Source organism: Saccopteryx bilineata, chromosome 5, assembly GCF_036850765.1.
Source record: "Saccopteryx bilineata isolate mSacBil1 chromosome 5, mSacBil1_pri_phased_curated, whole genome shotgun sequence".
NCBI classification, from domain to species: Eukaryota; Metazoa; Chordata; class Mammalia; order Chiroptera; family Emballonuridae; genus Saccopteryx; species Saccopteryx bilineata.
The window spans coordinates 32,748,041-32,768,700 of NC_089494.1; the positions used below are offsets into that span (position 1 = coordinate 32,748,041).

The 20,660-nt window shown below is 39.0% G+C and overlaps 1 protein-coding gene across 1 annotated transcript in view; it reads left to right on the forward strand.

Annotated features, from left to right (window-relative positions):
• The window catches only part of BMPR2 (bone morphogenetic protein receptor type 2), a 168,650-nt gene that overhangs the window by 99,551 nt on the left and 48,439 nt on the right, over positions 1-20,660 (forward strand). The window contains exon 5 of the mRNA XM_066233005.1: positions 18,982-19,092. Coding sequence (XP_066089102.1) covers positions 18,982-19,092 — 111 coding nt within the window. The remainder of the gene's footprint in view (positions 1-18,981; positions 19,093-20,660) is intronic.

Here is a 20,660-nt window from a genome sequence, read left to right on the forward strand (position 1 = left end):
TCAACTGGTTAGATAGTCGTCCCAATACACCAAGTTTGTGGGTTGATCCTGGATTGGGGCACATATAAGAATCAACCAATGAATGCATAAGTAAGTGGAACAACAAATCATTGTTTCTCTTTCCACCCCCATTTCCTTGCTCTGCCTCTTCCTTCCTTTCTCTCTAAAATCAATAAATAAAAATATTTTTTAAAATTAAAAGCTTTCTCTGGACTAATTTAGAAAGCTGTTCTTGGGATATTGTTAAGGATTGCAAGCGGGGTGGTGGTGGATATTATCATATATTCAAATCTGCTTCTACACACAAAGAAATTCTGAAAGGATATACAAGAAAGTTTAAATATTAGATACTTGAATATGTATGAGTGTATTTGTATGCGGGAGCGTGGGTCAACGGGGGCAAGGGGCATGAAGAAAACTTCTCAGTGAATATAGAGATAGTCATGTCAGTGTATTATTACCTGTTCAAAAAATTTTAAAATAGAAAAGATATTTAAATTTCAGAAATGACATTAATACAGAACAGATGAAGACCTGACTTTCTGGATAAATAGTGTTGTACAGAGAATGGCATTTGCACTAGGAAGATTTAGTTGCACATAGTAAAACTAGGAGTTTGAAATTTTCTAGTGCTTGAAAGAAAAGTATGATCCCCTATTTTAACTATGATCCCTTGATTAGTTTCATCATCTTTATAGTTTGATATGTGATAGTTTCTGAAATTCAAAATGGCATATAAGGGCACAAATTATTTTCTTTTTCTTGTTTTTTTTGTTCCATTGTTTCTTTGCTAACTTGATCAGTAATGGGGAATGCTGGTAGGAGGAGAAAATTGGGAGCTTTGGAGTTAATATATGAATGTAGGAAGTAAAACAAAAGGTGGAAGAGAGAAGTCCTTTCCAGATATTCTTTGCCAATTTTACAGCATTACTCCCAATTCCATTTTTATCCTCAAGTCAACTAGGACAGCTTTTAAAGTAGCATGAAGAAGTTACATTATGAAGGATGAAGTCTCCCAACTCTGTATATCCTTTGACAATTTTTTTTTTGGTTGACAATTTCACTTTCTTTTTTTTCCCTCAACCATTTACTAAGTATAATAAAATCTTAACTAATTTTAAAAATTATTTTCTCATACTCTTGCTAATTAGTTTGATTACCTTTTAATCCTAGGATCATTCGATAGGTCTCATTTTATTATATATCCCTATGTTTTCTACTTAGTCCTCTGCATTTGCAGAGTGTTCAATAATTTGTTAAGTTAATGAATGAATGATTGATTGATTGTTAGGAAGAAAGATGTAGCTAGACCAGGCTAAGTGAAAATGTCTTCCTCAATGTGATTTACTGGTTTAGTGTTACGATATAGCAACATTTGAACGGTTATATATATATGTGAAGAAGAAAAACTCATGTTGATTTATTTTGAAGTATTTTAAGATGGAGCAGCCTGACCTGTGGTGGCGCAGTGGATAAAGCGTCGACCTGGAAATGCTGAGGTCGCCGGTTCGAAACCCTGGGCTTGCCTGGTCAAGGCACATGGGAGTTGATGCTTCCAGCTCCTCCCTCCCTTCTCTTTCTTTCTCTCTCTCTCTCTCTCTCTCTCTCTCTCTCTCTCTCTCCCCCCCCTCTCCTCTCTCTCTCTCTCTGTCTCTCCCTCTCCTCTCTAAAATGAATAAATAAAAAAAATTTAAAAAAATTTTAAAAAGATGGAGCAAAGAGATAACATTTCTTTAAATTCTGTGTCAGAGTTTATAGAGTTATTTTCTGCCTGTTTTTTTTATTACCGTAAAATAGAATTTTTCCTACTAATTTTTATGTGAGGTTTTAAAAGCAGTTTTAACAGATTTTTTTAATAGAAAAAAAACTTGTATATAAGAATGGATAACCAAAAATGTACTAAAAAATGGTATAAATCAAAATGATTTCCCATTCTGTTAGCTTTTAATACAAATGTTTTAGTTATGTAATTTTCTACATTTTTTTTAAGCGAAAGAGAGACAGGGACAGACAGGCTGGAAGGGAGAGGGATGAGAAGTATCAAGTCCTCATTGTAGCATCTTAGTTGTTCATTGATTGCTTTCTCCTATGTGCCTTGATCAGGGGCTCCAGCAGAGCCAGCGACCTTGGGCTCAAGTCAGCGACCTTTGGGCTCAAGCCAGTGACCATTGGGTCATGTCTGTGAGCCCATGCTCAAGCCGGTGAGCCTGTGCTCAAACTAGTGAGCCTGTGCTCAAGCCAGGTGAGCCCGCACTCAAGCCAGCAACCTCAGAGCTTCGAACCTGGGTCCTCAGCATCACAGTACGATGCTCTGTCCACTGTGCAACCGCCTGATCAGGCTCTACATTGTTTAATATAGCTGTCAGAAAAAAATAGCCTGTCAGTTATTGTAAGGATCAGTAATTTTTCTCTTTTTGTGATGTGAGTGTTTTTAGTGTATGATTTTTGAAAGTGTAGGAACTATGAAAAATTAGAGCTGTTGAACAGTCACTCATTTAAAAAGACTAAGGTGGTTTGTTTTGCAATTTGATACAATACTAGAAATTTTTTTTAATTTAAATTGCTTGTAAATTAAGATGTTTTGTGTTTTTGTTTGAAAACCATGAAGGAGTTAGATTAAAAATAGAACTTCTTCCGTTGCCCAGAATGCCATCATTGCTTCAAAGCAGGACATGTAGGGACCTCTAGAACAAGTTTTCAGACAGGAATATATACAGGGAGAAAGAAGGGAACATAAAAAATAAGGAAAGTTAAAAGAGAGAGAGGTTGGGTTAAAGAAGAACTAAGGAGATGGGGAAAAGAAGTACCTGTGTTGGAGAATGATACCGTACTAGCAACAATTATTCTAAACTCCATTGGCCTCATCGTTACCCCAGGTTTTCTGTCACTTTAATTCTCTACTCTCACTATACATATAAGAGGTAGGATTCCTAGGAACTAAGCAAATATTTAAGGACAGTGTAGGTGAGATTAATCAGTGATGATCTGATGAGGACACAATTCCTTTTACTATCCTTTCATGGATGATCAGATGTATATGTTTAGAAGGTCACATTTAAAGAATTGTCAAGTAAGATGTGCTTTGAGGGTTGGGGTTAAGGGAACAATCTGGGAACTAGGGAAGAGATGAATTTCAAGGATTCCAGTGGTTTCAGATACAGGTTTCTTCCACTATCTGAAAGTGTTCCTATGAACTACTTTGTAAGCCAAAACGGTGTAAAGCAAAGAAGCAATTACCTGAGGACATATCTTGCTGTTAATGGGTATACAAAATAAATCAAGACAAGGCACTGATGTTCAGAGACGTGGTTCAAAGCTATGGTAGCTTGATGCTGAGCTGCTGAGTGTAGTTTCTGTGGAAGAGGTGGCAGTGCCACTCTCTGCTCAGGTTCCACACTGCCTCTTTTACAGCTCTCTGCAAAACAAACACTAAACGCTATAGTCACTTGTTTGCTTTATTCCATAAAAGTGAAAATCCTCTTCAGATTTCATTTGATTGATGAAAACAGGTATTAATGTGGATTTTAGTAGAATGGTGGAAAGTGAACTTTGAAAAAGGTTTTATTTCTGCCTAACCAGGCGGTGGCGCAGTGGATAGAGCGTCAGACTGGGATGCAGAGGACCTGGGTTCGAGACCCCAAGCTCATCAGCTTGAGTGCGGGCTCATCTGGTTTGAGGGAAAACCCACCAGCTTGAACCCAAGGTCGCTGGCTCCAGCAAGGGGTTACTCGGTCTGCTGAAGGCCCGCGGTCAAGGCACATATGAGAAGGCAATCAATGAACAACTAAGGTGTTGCACTGCACAATGAGAAACTAATGATTGATGCTTCTCATCTCTCTCCGTTCCTGTCTGTCTGTCCCTGTCTATCCCTCTCTCTGACTCACTCACTGTCTTTGTAAAAAATAAGTAAATAAATAAAAATTTTAAAAAAATTTAAAAAAATAAAAAAGGTTTTATTTCTGCTCTGTTCCTACCCTAGAGTGCATCTTTATTAACTCTGGCTTTCTTGATTGCTAGCTACTTACTGCCTCTGTTGCTCAGAAATTAGAACAGCAAGAGGATATGCAGCCTTTTCGTTTGCTTTGTTTAATATTTTTCTTTTGCCAACAAAATTGGATACTTTACCCTGGCCGGTTGGCTCAGTGGTAGAGCGTCGGCCTGGTGTTCAGGAGCCCCGGGTTTGATTCTCGGCCAGGGCACACAAGAGAAGCACCCATCTGCTTCTCCATCCCTCCCCCTCTCCTTCCTCTCTGTCTCTCTCTTCCCCTCCCACAGCCAAGGCTCCATTGGAGCAGAGTTTGCCTGGGCACTGAGGATGGCTCTATGGCCTCTGCCTTAGGCGCTGGAATGGCTCTGGTTGCAACAGAGCAACAGCCCAGATGGGCGAAGCATCTGGTGGGCATGCTGGGTGGATCCCGGTCTGGCACATGCAGGAGTCTGTCTGACTGCCTCCCCGTTTCCAACTTCAGAAAAATACAAAAAAAAAAAAGAGAGAAAGAGAGAGAGAGAGAGAGGGATAAATAGGGACAGACAGACAGGATTGTAGAGATGAGAAGCATCAATCATTAGTTTTTCGTTGCACATTGCGACACCTTAGTTGTTCATTGATTGCTTTCTCATATGTACCTTGACCGTGGGCCTTCAGCAGACCGAGTAACCCCTTGCTCGAGCCAGCGACCTTGGGTCCAAAATAGTGAGCTTCACTCAAACCAGATGAGCCCGCGCTCAAGCTGGCGACCTCAGGATCTCGAATCTGGGTCCTCGGCATCCCAGTCCGACGCTCTATCCACTGCGCCACCGCCTGGTCAGGCTATTCTGTTTTTTAATAAAAGAAAACATAGTGCTGAAATTCAGTCTCTTCTAATCACAAAACACCTATTTTAAAGAAATTAAAATTATAAATCTTACAAACCTATAAATTAATAAGAGAGCTAGTCATTGAATGTCTTTCCTATTTTCTTTTTAAACTTTGTTATTGTTGATGTTTAATTCAGATGGTCTCTCTTTCTCTTTCTCTCCCTTAGTTTTTCAGTAGTTTTTTATAATTTAGCCATAAAGTACCTACACTCAGCAGAGTACGGGCTGGTTTTGTTTATTGTTGTTATTATGTTTGTTTTTTATACATCTATTCACAATGGTTTAGGCAAGTTAAATTTAAAAGTTTTAAATAGTATTAAATACCAACTTGAAAAAAAAAACAAAACAATCTGCCTTTCAATGTATTTAAGCACAAACATTAATTTGATTATTATTAATGTATAATTGCCATTCTAAACATATTAATTAAAATAAGTAAAAATTGTTAATTCCTTATAGAAATATTTGTTCAAAACATCATCACTACAGAAACAGTGTTTAGCAATCTGAATTATTTTACTTAGGAATTCATTTAACTCTGATTACATTGTTTTGATTTTAAATGTTCTTCTCTGTTTTTATGAAAATACATTACTTTAAAAAAATTTTTTTAAACCTAATCCCAAATTTGACTTTTCATACAGAGTTTTAAACGATAGAGTAGCCAACATAACCACCAGTGTGTTAATATTAAGATTTCCTTTGTTGCTGGCTGCACATGCAACAATGTTATTCTTTCTTTGACACAGGCCAAGACAAAGGCTGAGTGTAGCAAGGAAGCAAACAGCATGCCTACAGTAGTGGCCCCTGGCTGGCTCCAGGATTTGTAAACAGAAACATCCCAGGCTCCAGTAAGGCAGACAGCAGTTCCTTGTCTGTTCTGCGTTCAGGAAGTGCTTGCTTGTACAACCCAAGCCATTGCACGCAGGCATACATAGCAATGTTTACATTTGGCTGAGTATTTAAGAAAGCTAATAGGAAGAAGAGGATTTAGAAGAGCGAGGGGAAAATTTCAAGTCTAGCATATATGTATAGCATGTAAGTAAAAAAGAAACTTAAAAAATTAACAAAAGTTAGTTTTCTGGTTAAAGGCGTCTTGTTGCACACATATGTGAACACACATACTGAAATATTTTTTTTGGCAGTTTTTCAGGGATCTCATGTTTTCAGACCATGTGACATATCTTGGAAAGTTTTTCATTTGAAATATTTAACCACTAGCATAGTTTTTAAACCTGTTTAAAAATCTACTTAATACTTTTCACCCTCCTGGTATATGATTTAGTATTTTCTTTTTCATATTTTGGGTTAATGAATATTTTTTATGTAAAAGTTATATTTTCTTTGTAAATTTGGGAATAAAAGCAAAGAGAATACTGAGGCTTCAAGAAACAATAGAAGCCTGACCAGGCGGTGGCGCAGTGGATAGAGCATTGGACTGGGATGCCGAAGATCTGGGTTCAAGACCCTGAGGTCTCCAGCTTGAGTACGGGCTCATCTGGTTTGAGCAGGGGGTCACTCGGTCTGCGTTAGCCTCCCAGTCAAGGCACATATGAGAAATCAATCAATAAACAACTAAGAAACCACAACGAAGAATTGATGTTTCTCATCTCTCTCCCGTCATGTCTGTCTGTCCCTCTCTGTCCCTCTCTGTCTCTGACACACACACACACAAAAAGAAAGAAACATTAGAAGAGTCATACAGAATTTTGGAATTAGAAGGACCTTAAAAGTCACCTAGTATAACCAATTTTTTAAAAAGTAGTTTAATATATTTTAATAGCAAAGTTACAGGAACAGCACAGAAGACAAACATTAAAAACGTGTAGTGAATGGACAGAATCTACTGTATGATAAAAATTCTACTTACTGGTAGTTGCTGTCATTAAGAGCATTCTTGTTTTAAAAAATTTAATTGTTGCCACTCTCTAAAGGACTTTAACAGGTTTATTTACTTATTTGTTATAAAGTTGAATCTGAAACTTGTTCATTGAAACCTTTTTCTGTTGCACATTTGGCATGGATAGCACACAAGTTGGTGACCTCAAAAAAGGCCAACCAGATAAGCCTCACTTGAGCCCCTGTCCCTTCCACCCCCTGTTTTAAAGCACTAATAGCTGCATTGTGGAAGTGCATGTCTGATTGATGTCCTGAGCAATTTCTCACACCAAATGCTGAAAGTTTTGGTTGGGAATCAGAATTTCAGTAGATTCTAATAATGTCTAGTTTTATGGACTGCCACAAAACTAGACAAGCCTGTAGCTATGAGATTTCTTCACTGTAAGAGCCAGAATAGATACTACAAAATTTTGTATACATTTTTAAATATTTTATTGATTTTAGTGAGAGGAATGGAGAGAGAGAGAGAGACAGAAACATTGATCTGTTCCTGTATATGCCCTGACTGAGAGAGAGAGAGAAAGAGAGACAGGAATATTAATCTGTTCTTGTATATGCCCTGACTGGGGATTGAACCCACAACCTCTGTGCTTTGGGACAATGCTCTAACCAACTGAGCCATGAGGCCAGGACAGAATTTTTATATTAAAACTCTTAATTATTTAGAAAATTCCTTTAATCTTTCTAGTCTGTCTTCTTTACATTTATTTATAACAAGTTGGGCATTCTGTTATTAAAGCCCAAATTAGATTATAAAAAACATTAAGGCAGCCACATTAACAACATCACAAAGAGCAAAGGATGAAATGGAAAATTTGAAAATCAGATGCAATAATTTATAAAAACATAATGATCTGAGAATTCCTAATAGGCCCTGAGAATATCTTCATAGACTCATTGATATTCAAACTTATGTACCCAATCATGTAGAAAAAAATTGCTCCAATATGTTTAATTTACGAAGGCAGGAGAAAAGAATACTGTGTTTTGTTTTTTATTTCAGTGAGAGGAGGGGAGGCAGAGACAGACTCCCTCATGCACCCTGACTGGTATCTACCCAGCAAACCCACTAGGGGGTGATGCTCTGTCCATCTGGGGCACTACTCTGTTGCTCAGCAAGCAAGCTTGTCTTAGTGCCTGAGGCAGAGGCCATGGAGCTATCCTCAGAGCCCGGGGCCAACTTGCTCCAATTGAGCCATGGGTTCAGGAGGGGGGAGATAGAGAGAGAGAGAGAGAGAGAGAGAGAAGCGAGAAGGGGAGGGGTGGAGAAGCAGATGGGCACTTCTCCTATGTGCCCTAACCAGAAATCGAACTCGGGACATCCACATGCTGGGCCAATGCTCTACCACTGAGCCAACCTGCCAGGGCTAAGAATGCTGTGTTTTTAAGAGCATTTTATGCATTAGGGCTCAAATTTAAAAAAAACAACATTTAATTGTATATACTCATTGCCTCTTTTTTAGATGTTTTCTCTGCTATATTAATCATTTTTCAGTGGCACTAATAGACAAAGGAAATTGTCCCCTTTTTTGGAATGGGTGGAGATAAGGCATTTAGTTTTCAGTGTGCTGTTTAGATATTTAAACTATTCAGTGGAAAACATAAGGTATCTTTGTTAAAGAAACTCTGTACATGAATTGATTAATGCAATTATGCCATCCAGATATTTCAGAAATCAGTCTAGCTGCTGTATTTCCATATCAAAGAGATTTTTCTAACACACTTATTTCTTCCTACTCAGCTAACCTGTTGAGTCAGTTTGGGGGCAGAGATCTCTTTCCCTATCTTTCATTATAAAGATTATTCAGGCCCTGGCCTATTGGCTCAGTGGATAGAGAGTCGGCCCAGCGTATGGATGTCCCAAGTTTGATTCCAATCAGGGCAGAAAAGAGAAGCAGTCATCTGCTTCTCCACCCCTCTCCCCCTTCTCTCTCTTCTCCCACAACCAGTGGCTGGACTAGTTTGAGTGTCAGCACAAAAATTATTCAAAGAGGCCCTGGCCGGTTGGCTCAGCAGTAGAGCGTCGGCCTAGCGTGCGGACGACCCGGGTTCGATTCCCAGCCAGGGCACATAGGAGAAGCACCCATTTGCTTCTCCACCCCTCCGCCGCACCTTCCTCTCTGTCTCTCTCTTCCCCTCCCGCAGCCAAGGCTCCATTGGAGCAAAGATGGCCCGGGCGCTGGGGATGGCTCTGTGGCCTCTGCCCCAGGCGCTAGAGTGGCTCTGGTCGCAACATGGCGACACCCAGGAGGGTCGCAACATGGCGACGCCCAGGATGGGCAGAGCATCGCCCCCTGGTGGGCAGAGCGTCGCCCCCTGGTGGGCGTGCCGGGTGGATCCCGGTCGGGCGCATGCGGGAGTCTGTCTGACTGTCTCTCCCTGTTTCCAGCTTCAGAAAAATGCAAAAAAAAAAAAAAAAAATTATTCAAAACGCTGACCTTTGGTGGCACAGTGGATGAAGCATCCATCTGGAACTCTGAGGTGGTTGTTTCACAACCCCAGGCTTGCCTAGTCAAGACACATACAGGAAGCAACTACAGGTTGATGCTTCCTACTCTTCCCACCCCCCCTTCTCTCTTTCTCTCTTCCTCCTCTCTCTAAAATGAATAAAATCTTTTTAGAAAAGATTATTCAAAGGTTTTCTTTTGTTTTTGTTTGTTTGTTTCAGACAGAGAGAGTCAGAGAGAGGGATAAACAGACAGAAACGGAGAGATGAGAAGCATCAATCATCAGTTTTTCGTTGCAAAACCTTAGTTGTTCATTGATTGCTTTCTCATATGTGCCTTGACCGTGGGCTTTCAGCAGACTGAGGAACCCCTTGCTTGAGCCAGCGACCTTGAGTCCAAGCTGGTGAGCTTTGCTCAAACCAGATGAGCCTGCTCTCAAGCTGCTGACCTTGGGGTCTCGAACCTGGGGCCTCCACATCCCAGTCCAATGCTCTATCCACTGTGCCACCAACTGGTCAGGCTATTCAAAGCTTTTAAGTTCCAGCTCTTCACCATTGATTTAGATGATCAATATTTGACTCTGCCACTACTCCCCTACCTAAAAATGTCTTAAATTAGGCCAAATGTATAATTAGTACCACACATTTCTTTTTTTTTTTTTTTCTGAAGCTGCAAACAGAGACAGTCAGACAGACTCTCGCATGCGCCCGACCGGGATCCACCCGGCACACCCACCAGGGGGCGACGCTCTGCCCACCAGGGGGTGATGCTCTGCCCCTCCAGGGCGTCGCTCTGTTGCGACCAGAGCCACTCTAGTGCCTGGGGCAGAGGCCAAGGAGCCATCCCCAGCGCCCGGGCCATCTTTGCTCCAGTGGAGCCTCGCTGCGGGAGAGAAAGAGAGAGACAGAGAGGAAGGAGAGGGGGAGGGGTGGAGAAGCAGATGGGCGCTTCTCCTGTGTGCTCTGGCCGGGAATTGAACCCAGGACTTCGGCATGCCAGGCCGATGCTCTACCACTGAGCCAACCGGCCAGGGCCAGTACCACACATTTCTAACCCAATAAGTTTTTCTCTTGATTGTCTACATCTGACATGCATAGAAAAACATATCATTCAAGGCTGTCTTGCCATTTATTCCAAGCAAAACCAAAACTTGTATTCTTATGAAGCATGTTTAAACCATACCCCCTACAACCTTTGTTTTATGGCTTAATTACCATTTTTAAGACTGACTATAGCTCTTCTCAGCTATTCCAAATTTCCTTTTGGTAGTAGAAGAGCATATTTACTGCAAAAAATCTATTGAATTACACTGCAGAATAACTGGCCTTTTTGTTTACGTTGTTGGCCTTTGTTGTTTTTAAGTGAGTGCCATCCATAGAGTTTGATCTCATTATTTATTTTAAATATAGTGCGATGTTTGATAATTTTGCTGAATAAAATGGATCTTTTGCAGAAGAAAACTACCTGATTATAAAGTTCTGATGCTAGTCATTGCTTTGTAATCTGGAGATGTCATTAACAAAGCCATTTATATACAGATAATGCTGAAAAGGGTGCTGTTTGAACAGACATACACATGTGAGGAATATTCTTTGATTTAAAATTGCTCTTATTTCTTACACAATCTACTGTTTGCAGTATCCTTGTTGATTTCATTATTAGCCCCAAATTGTCTATGTCCATATCACCTTGAACGCACCCGATCTCGTCTGATCTCGGAAGCCCCAAGTTTCTTCTCATAAACAGCATCACAAATCTTTTGGTTTCATATCAGGCTGATCTGTCTGTCACAGTGGTTTTTCAGCAGCCCACAACTATGCAAAAAGTTTATACTTAATATCTTTTAAATGGTTTTGTTTCCTTCCCCTTATTTACTTCTGTTGTTCACTCTAAAGAAATCACTTGATGATCCTATATTGATGATTATTCTAAGACATAGATAGCCCAGTGTTTGATTTAGTATGTGCCTGTTCTAGACAAAGAAGGTTACTTCATAGTACAAATGTCCAATTTAATAGAAAGATAGAAAAACTTAAAATTTGTATACATCTAATAATACAGCCTTAAAATATACGAACCAAAAAAATGGATACAACTAAAGAAGAAACAAATTCTTAATTATAATGAATAATTTTAACATTACTTTCTAGAAGTTGATAAGTAGTCAAAAAATTCGATAAGCAGAAGATTTGAAATAATGAATAGACAAAAAACTTGTTTACAAGCTTCTTCTTTTAAAGGCAATGAAGTACAGGATGTTCTTGAGTTATGACAGTGTTGACAAGGGGTCCCCAAACTACAGCCTGTGGGCCACATGCGGCCCCCTGAGGCCATTTATCCGGCCCCCACCACACTTCTGGAAAGGGCACCTCTTTCATTGGTGGTCAGTGAGAGGAGCATAGTTCCCATTGAAATACTGGTCAGTTTGTTGATTTAAATTTACTTGTTCTTTATTTTAAATATTGTATTTATTCCCATTTTGTTTTTTTACTTTAAAATAAGATATGTGCAGTGTGCATAGGGATTTGTTCATAGTTTTTTTTATAGTCCGGCCCTCCAAGGGTCTGAGGGACAGTGAACTGGCCCCCTTTGTAAAAAGTTTGGGGACCCCTGGTCTTGACATATGGTGTTTTGAGTTTACAAAACTCACTCCCATAAAAACTTTAAAAAATTGAGATATGAGTGTTTTGGCTTATGCTGTTAGTGTTGTACTTACAGACTATGTGGGTGAACTATTGTAGTTTGCGTGCGGCGGAAGAATACACAGCGCAGCATATGAATGAGAGAGTTGGTGTCCTCCAGTACACTTACCTATGCCATTTTGTCTTAGTTGTGTTTTTATATTCTAGATTATGATTTTATAACTGTTAGGATAGGTAAGTGGCTTAGGCTAGGTTGTGTTTTGACTTACACTAAAATTCGGGTTATGTCACTGTTGTAGGAAAGGAACTGTTTTGTAACCCAAGGACACCCTGTATAAATAACTTAAATTGCTGTTTTAACAGATTCTTTATGATGTAGGACAGCACTAATTGAAAAGGAGCAGAACAAAGTTGGATATAGTATTCCAGTCTTGTTTAAAATGCCATATGTGGATTGGAAAACACTTTTTAAAAATATTTATTTATCTATTTATTTTTACTTAGTGAGAGAGACAGATAGACAAACAGGAAGGGGGAGAAATAAGAATCATCAACTCATCATGGCACCTTTAGTTGTCCATTGATTGCTCTCTCATATGTGCTTTGATGGGGAAGGGGGGCTCCAGCTGTACCAGTGACCCCTTGCTCAAGCCAGTGACCTTTGGGCTCAAGCCAGCAACTATGGAGTCATGTCTGTGAGCCCATGCTCATGCCAGATGAGCTTGTTCTCTAGCTGGTGACCTCAGAGCTTTAAACCTGGGTCCTCAGCATCCCGGGTCAGTGCTCTATCCACTGCACCATGGCCTGGTCAGGCTGGAAAAAATACTTGATCTTTGACTTTTCACAGTTTGACTGGCATGTATATCAGTAAGATTATCTTTGCAGTTATCCTTGGAGTTTGCTGATTAAATCTGTATATTGATGTCTTTCATCAGTTTTGGAAAAGTATTTGTACATTATCTATTTCAATATTTCTTCACCATTTTATCTTTCCTAATATGGTTCCAATTACATCTATATATATCAGGCCATTTGATATTGAATCATAGATATTGAATTCTTTGTTATTATTTTCCCTCTGTTTTTTTGTTTGTGATATAGTTTGGATAATTTCTGCTGGTATATATTTAACTTTACTGATTCTTTCGGCCTGACCTGTGGTGGCGCAGTGGGATAAAGCGTCGACCTGGAACACTGAGGTCGCCGGTTCGAAACCTTGGGCTTGCCTGGTCAAGGCACATATGGGAGTTGATGCTTCCTGCTCCTCCCCCTTCTCTCTCTCTCTCTGTCTCTCTCTCTCACTCCTCTCTCTCTAAAAAAATCAATAAATACTGATTTTTTTGTCAATTGTGCCCTTTCTGATGATAATCACATAAAAAGAATATTTCAGGTTTGCTACCATACATTAATTTCTAACATTTCCATTTGACTCATTATTATTATTATTATTATTATTATTACTATTTAAGTGAGAGGCAAGGAAGCAGAGAGACAGACTCCTGCATGTGCCCTGACTGGGATTCACTCGGAAAGCCCCCTGCTGGCAATGCTCTGCCCATCTGGGGCCACTGCTCTGTTGCTCAGCAACCTAGCTATTTTAGAACCTGAGGCAAGGCCATGGAGCCATCCTCAGTGCCCACAGCCAACTTGCTCAAACCATTGTAGTAATGGCTGAGGGAGGGGAAGAGAGAAGGACAGAGAGAAAAGGAGGGGGAGGGGTAGAGAAGCAGGTGGTTGCTTCTCCTGTGTGCCCTGACTGGGAATTGAACCTGGGACTTCAACACACTGGACCGACACTCACTGCTGAGCAAACTGGCCAGGGCCATTTGACTCTTTTCTAGTAATTTCTCTATCTTATTTAACATTTTGCATCTGCTCACTCATGTGTCCACAGTTTTTTTGTTTGTTTGTTTTTTGGGTTTTTTTGTTTTTTACAGAGACAGAGAGAGAGTCAGAGAGAGGGATAGACAGGGACAGACAGACAGGAATGGAGAGCTGAGAAGCATCAATCATTAGTTTTTCGTTGCACATTATGACACCTTAGTTGTTCATTGATTGCTTTCTCATATGTGCCTCGACCGCGGGCCTTCAGCAGACCGAGTAACTCCTTGCTGGAACCAGTGACCTTGGGTCCAAGCTGGTGAGCTTTTGCTCAAACCAGATGAGCCCATGCTCAAGCTGGCAACCTCGGGGTCTCGAACCTGGGTCCTTGGCATCCCAGTCCGATGCTCTATCCACTGCGCCACTGCCTGGTCAGGCACCACAGTTTTTACTATATTCTTAAACACATTTATCACAGTTATTTGAAAGTCTGTTCGATATTTTTATCATCTGTGTTATTTCTGTTGATGACTTTCTGACTTCACATTGAACCATATTTTCTTGCTTCTTCATGTGTCTTTTGATTTTTGGTTGAATAATGCACATTGCAGTTAAAAGAAGAGTCTAAAATAAATGATATTTGCTCAGTGGTAGAGCATCGGCCTGGCGTGCAGGAGTCCCGGGTTCAATTCCTGGCCAGGGCACACAGGAGAGGTGCCCATCTGCTTCTCCACCCCTCCTCCTCTCCTTCCTCTCTCTTTCTTCCCCTCCTACAGCTGAGCTCCATTGGAGCAAAGTTTGCCCGGGTGCTGAGGATGGCTCTGTGGCCTCTGCCTCAGGTGCTAGAATGGCTCTGGTTGCAGCAGAGCAATGCCCCAGATGGGCAGAGCATCGCCTCCTGGTGGGCATGCCAGGTGGATCCTGGTCGGGCTCATGTGGGAGTCTGACTGACTGCCTCCCCGTTTCCAGCTTCGGAAAAATACAGAAAAATAATAATAATAATAATAATAATAAATGATATTTATGTTTAGGAAAGGATACACTCTGTTTTGCCAAGCATTAGTATCGGGGGCTAAATGAATATAGTCTGTAGCTCAGCTGTACCTGGGCTTGTTTGATTTAGTTCATTATAGGTTTCAAATGATTTGAGGATAGGATTAACCTTTACTTTAGTAGGGTTTAGGATATACTGTTGTGGGATTTCTCTTAGTTTTTCTTTTTTGACTTCAGCCTTTGGTAATTACTATACTTTGGCTCATTAGTAAAGAGCTCTCTCGACTCTTTTGCCTATTGCCCAGCAGAGGTGGACTTGTCTTATAATCAGTGGGGTCCTAGAGTGCCCAAAATGTTTGTCTCAGTTTCCTTGCTATCCTCAGACTTCAGCAGGCCCTGTGTACCTACTGAGAGGTACCTACTGTCTCAGAGGATCTCTTGGTGCTCTAGTCCTGTCTCTATTCAAACTTACAAGTACTTGGTGAAGGCTTGTAGAAAAGAGTTGGTAGGTAACTGCAAACTCTCTTTGTGTCTTTGGCCTCTAGATAGTCTTAACTGTCCAGAATTAAGAACTGTCATTCTTAAAGAATTTTTTAAATGTAGGTATGAGTAGGAAGCTGTTTCTGCCTACTCACATCTATAGTAGGGTCCTCTTTCACTTATTGCGTAACTAAGGATAAAGGTGTTCTTGGGTCTTTCTCTTATCTCTTAGAAAGGATTTGTCACATTCTAGTTTTTAATTAATTGGATGTTTGTATATTTAAGTCTTAATGAGCTTTAATGGAAAGGCTGTGATTTTGTAGGTTTTCTGGTTTATTGTTAGGGTCTCTTGGCTTGTTATTACGGTGGAACCAAAATTTTCATGTGTCTTTTTATACCCTACGTAGAATTTGAAGTAATCTTTTTCACATTTTAACATATCTAATGTGATATTTCCTCTTATGTAAAACATCAGTTGAAAGACTTCCTACCACTAATAAGGAAAGACACTATGAAATAGCGATAAAATGCCATCAGTTGCATGATGCTTTTCAATTTAATAGATTTTTTTATTTGATCACTGTGCATATTAAAATTGATTAAGTATGGTACTCATCACCTGCACACATGTGAATTTGGTTAATACTGTGGTAGAATGTCCACCCAACAGCATCTCCTCAGTGCTTCTGTCAGCAGACCATTTGAGGAAGTCATATGAGTTCTATTATTTGAACCCTCTCTATTGGATGGCAAAATGTTGATGGTTACTAAAATATGATGTTGGGTATTTGAGGGGCCTGTGTACTTTTTACTTTTGCTTATTATACAGTTATATACCACATACCTGACACTGTAACAATATACCATAAACTAAGTGGCTTAAACAATAGAAATTTATTTTCTCATAGACCTGGAGGCTAGAAGTCAGAGATTAGGGTGCCAACATGGTTGAGTTCTTTTGCACATGACCCCCTTCTTGATGTTTCTTCGCATGGTAGAGGTAGAAAGAGAGAGAGTAACCCCTCTCATCTCTTCTTGTAAGGGTACAAATCCCTGCATGAGGGCCCTACTCTTATGACCTCACCGGCCCTACTCTTATGGCCTCACCTAAACCTAATTATCTTCCAAAGAACCCTTCTTTAAAAGTCTTCATATTAGGTTTAAGATTTCAATATATGAATTTTGAGGGGATACAGTTCAGTCCATAACACACACTACAGTTGACCCCAGAACAACACAGGCTTGAACTACACAGGTCCATTTATACATGGATTTTTTTTTCAGTAAATATACAGGTATTACACAGCAAGGGCCCATTGCCTGATGTGCATAGGAGCCATAGGCACTGGCTTTAGAGAGAAGGAAAAGCTTTTATTGTTAAGTTGACTGACAAGGAGACAGGAGGCAAGCCTCAAATCTGTCTTCTTGATCCAGAGTTTGGGGTGAGTTTTAAGAGGTTGGGGAAATTGGTTGGTATGTATGTGGAAGCATTGGTGGGATGGGTTCTGATTGCAGAGCTTTGGACCTTGACCATTTATGGTAAGATGTGGTAAGGGGCTTCAGCACTGGTTGTTACTGAACATCAAACCTTTTGCTTCTAAAGGGAGTCTAGTGTTCAAGTTCTGGTCATGTCTTGGTCCTTGGGTTCCAGGCAACTTTAGTGCCAGGTGCAACTGGAGGTCAAAGTTCTCTCTTATGCTTTGACGGCATGACTTAAAGTTTTGGTTTGTTGTCTCTGCAGAGCAATTCAGCATCTTGTTAGAAACAGGTAGGGTCAGTTTGAGCTGGTTCTGTGGTTACACATATGGTCGTTCATATTCCCAGGTTTTGCATCTGCAGATTCTACCAACCATGGATCAAAAACTATTTGCAAAGTGGTGTCTGTCCTTGAATATGCACGAGTTGGATCTTGTTATTTTTTATAGCTTCCAAATCTATTTTTCCACATGAAGACAGCAAGCATATGGTCTCAAATTTTCTTTTTCTGTACCAGACACTTTCAGTTTTTTCTACCCATCACATTTCCGAGTTCTCATACCTTCTTGTCTCTGGATGTACTCTAGTTTGTGAGCTCCCATCCTAAAGGGTGTTTCTCTGGACATGATCTGATCATTAGAAGGAACTAACATATAAAATGGTTTGCATGCTCATAATAGCCCCTGTGATTTAGATATGTGTGTTCTCTTTCTGCAAGTGAATAAACTCAGGCTTAAACAGGTAAAGAAATTTTCTGAAGGTTATACAAGTGGAAGAACTGGAGTCTTAAGACCAGTTCAGATTTAACTGCCAGCAAAGCCATGCTTTTAGTCATTAATCATAATATTAATAATGATAAACATAACTATCATTCATTGCATAGGTAATATACTAAGTACCATACTAAGTACTTAGATTTCCATCTAAGCCTCATAGAAGACTTGAAGTAGAGAGTTATTTTTACAAATGAGAGAAATGAAGAACAGAAGAGTCAAATAACTTGCTAGAGGCCACTGAGGGAGTGGTGTAGAGTCAAGATTTAAAGCTAAATGTGATGCCTGACCTGTAGTGGCGCAGTGGGTAAAGCGTCGACCTGGAAATGCTGAGGTCGCCGGTTCGAAACCCTGGGCTTGCCTGGTCAAGGCACATATGGGAGTTGATGCTTCCAGCTCCTCCTCCCTGTCTCTCTTTCTCTCTCTCTCTCTCTCTCCTCTCTAAAATGAATAAATAAAATAAAATAATTTAAAAAAAAAAATAAAGCTAAATGTGATTCCAAAGGCTGGTCCCTTAAATATTATACTGTTCTGTCTATGCTGTTCATGATATGGTTAATATTTTAATAATTAGGAGCCTAACTGATATTTCAGTGTTCTAAATCTATATAATCTATACAGAATAATTTATATGATGAAATAATATAATTTTCAGTTATAAATTTAATTTTTTATTTCCTTTGATGCAGAAACATTGCTGATTTGACTATATATTGATACAACTTTTCTGTCAGTATTTAACAAAATACTAAAAAAAGATAACTATATTTTTGCATTTAAAATTTTTTATTTATGGTTTACATTCAATATTATATTAGTTTTAGGTATATAACATAGTAGTTAGATATTTCTATAACTTACAAAGTGATCCCCCAATAAGTCTAGTACCTACTTGAAACCCTACTTAATTATTTTATTATTTACTATATTCCTTATGCTGTACTTTATATCCTTGTGATTATTTATAACTTCCAATTTGTACTTCTTAATTCTTTCACCTTTCGCCCTGTCCCCCAACCCCCCTTCCATCTGGTAACCATCAGTTTGTTCTCTGTATTTGAGTTTGTTTCTGTTCTGTTTGTTCATTTATTTTGGTTTTTTTAAATTCCACGTGTAAGTGAAATCATATGGTATTTGTTTTTCTCTCTCTGACTTATTTCCCTTAGCATAATATCTTCTACCCATGTTACCACAAATGGTTAGATTTTATTTTTTTATGACTGAGTAATATTCCAGTATATATATCATATTTCCCCATGTATAAGACCCACCCTTTTTTGAAAAATTTGGGGTCTAAAAACTGGGTGCTTCTTACACAGTGGTGGTCGTAGATTTTTTTAAGAAGTGTGGTATTTCAAATGCCATAGATGGAACTGAGCATGAGGCAATATATAAAGACAGTGATGAGGAGATGTATGAATTTTATGATGAATAAAACTTGAGTTCAATTACTTGATGTAATTTTTTTTTCAAATTTCAGTCCCCAAAATTAAGGTGTGTTTTATACATGGGAGCATCTTATACATGGGGAAATACAGTATGAACCACATCTTCTTTAATGATAAATGTATTTTAATATTTCTTTTCTTTTAGGTCCACCTCATTCATTTAACCGAGATGAGACAATAATCATTGCTTTAGCATCAGTCTCTGTGTTAGCTGTTTTGATAGTTGCCTTATGCTTCGGATATAGGATGCTGACAGGTAAAAATACCACTTTTTATTCTGTTGTTTATTAAACATGCCATTTAACTGAAATTTACTTCCTCATTTTAAAATGTTTCATCCCAAAAAACATTTATATGCTACAGTGGCTCCCATCTTTCTCTCTTAACAAATGTTTTCCTTTAATGTTTATGAAAAGTTTCAAATATATACAAAATACCTATCACTTAGCTTTAGTGATTATCACATCTATATGTCATCCATAGCCCCACTCACTACACCCTGCTGTGCCCACTGGATTATTTCAAAGAAATCACAGATACCATTTATTTATAAATACTATAGTATTATTGCTGTTTTAGAAGGACTTAAAATATAAAGGTCTACTGGAAAGTTCTGTCCGTTTCTATCACAACAAGTTTCGACAGGTAAGCATATGTTTATTTGACACATGTGTGCCTCTCTATTTTTATCACTTAATGTATACATACTGATGTAGCAAATTAACTAAAACAAAGTTGATTCACGTTAGTCTTATGTGTGAAGTGATAGTGTACCCATGGCTACTGATAAAGTTCATTTACGCCACTGTAATTTTTATGAATTTCAACAAGAAATGCTACAGAAGCATATAGAAATTTATTGAAAGTGTTTGGTGAAGGTACAGTTTCTGATAGGACATGCAGAAGATGGGTCAAAACATCGTAAGGAAAAGGGCATATTGTGTACCCGGAAAACCTAGCCCTTCCACCTCTAAACCAAATTTGACTCTGAATAAGAGAATGTTGTGTATATGGTGGGATATTCGAGGACCAATACATTATGAGCTTTTAAAACCGAACAAAAAGCTCAATTCAGAGAAGTATTGTCAGCAACTGGATAATTTAAAGACAGCACTCCAAGAAAAGAGGCCGGCAATGTTCAATAGGAAGAACATCATACTGCATCATGAGAATGCCAGGCCACATGCTGCTTTGGGGACTTGTCAAAAAATTGCAGAACTAGGCTGGGAAATTCTGTCGTATCCACCATATTCCCCGGACTTAGCACCCTCTGACTATCACTTTTTTTTGTCCTTACAAAATTTTTTGAAGGGCAAAAAATTCAAAAATGAAGAAGATATCAAACAAGCACTGGTTCAATTTTTTGCATCAAAAGATAAAACATTTTCAAAAATGGGATATACAAATTGCCCTCACGCTGGCAAGAAATCATTAAAAATAATGGCAATTATATTATTTAATAAAGTTTATTGACGGTAAGAAAAATTTGTATTTTGTTTTATTCCAAAAGCAGACAGAACTTTCCAGTAGACCTTATACAAGTAGCCACAGTACTGTTTTCACATCTTAAAAAAAATAAAAGACCCTGGCCAGGTGCTTGGTTTGTTAGAGTGTCCTCCTGACACATTGAAGTTATAGGTTTGATCCCCAGTCAGGGTACATACAAAAATCAACCTAGGAATGCATAAATAAGTTGGGGAACAAATTGATCTCTCCCTCCCCTTTCTTTCTAAAATCAATCAAAAAATAACAATAGTTTCTCAGTATCATCAAATGTTCAGTTGGTTATAATAAACTTTAGGTTTGATGAGCTTTTTAAGAAAG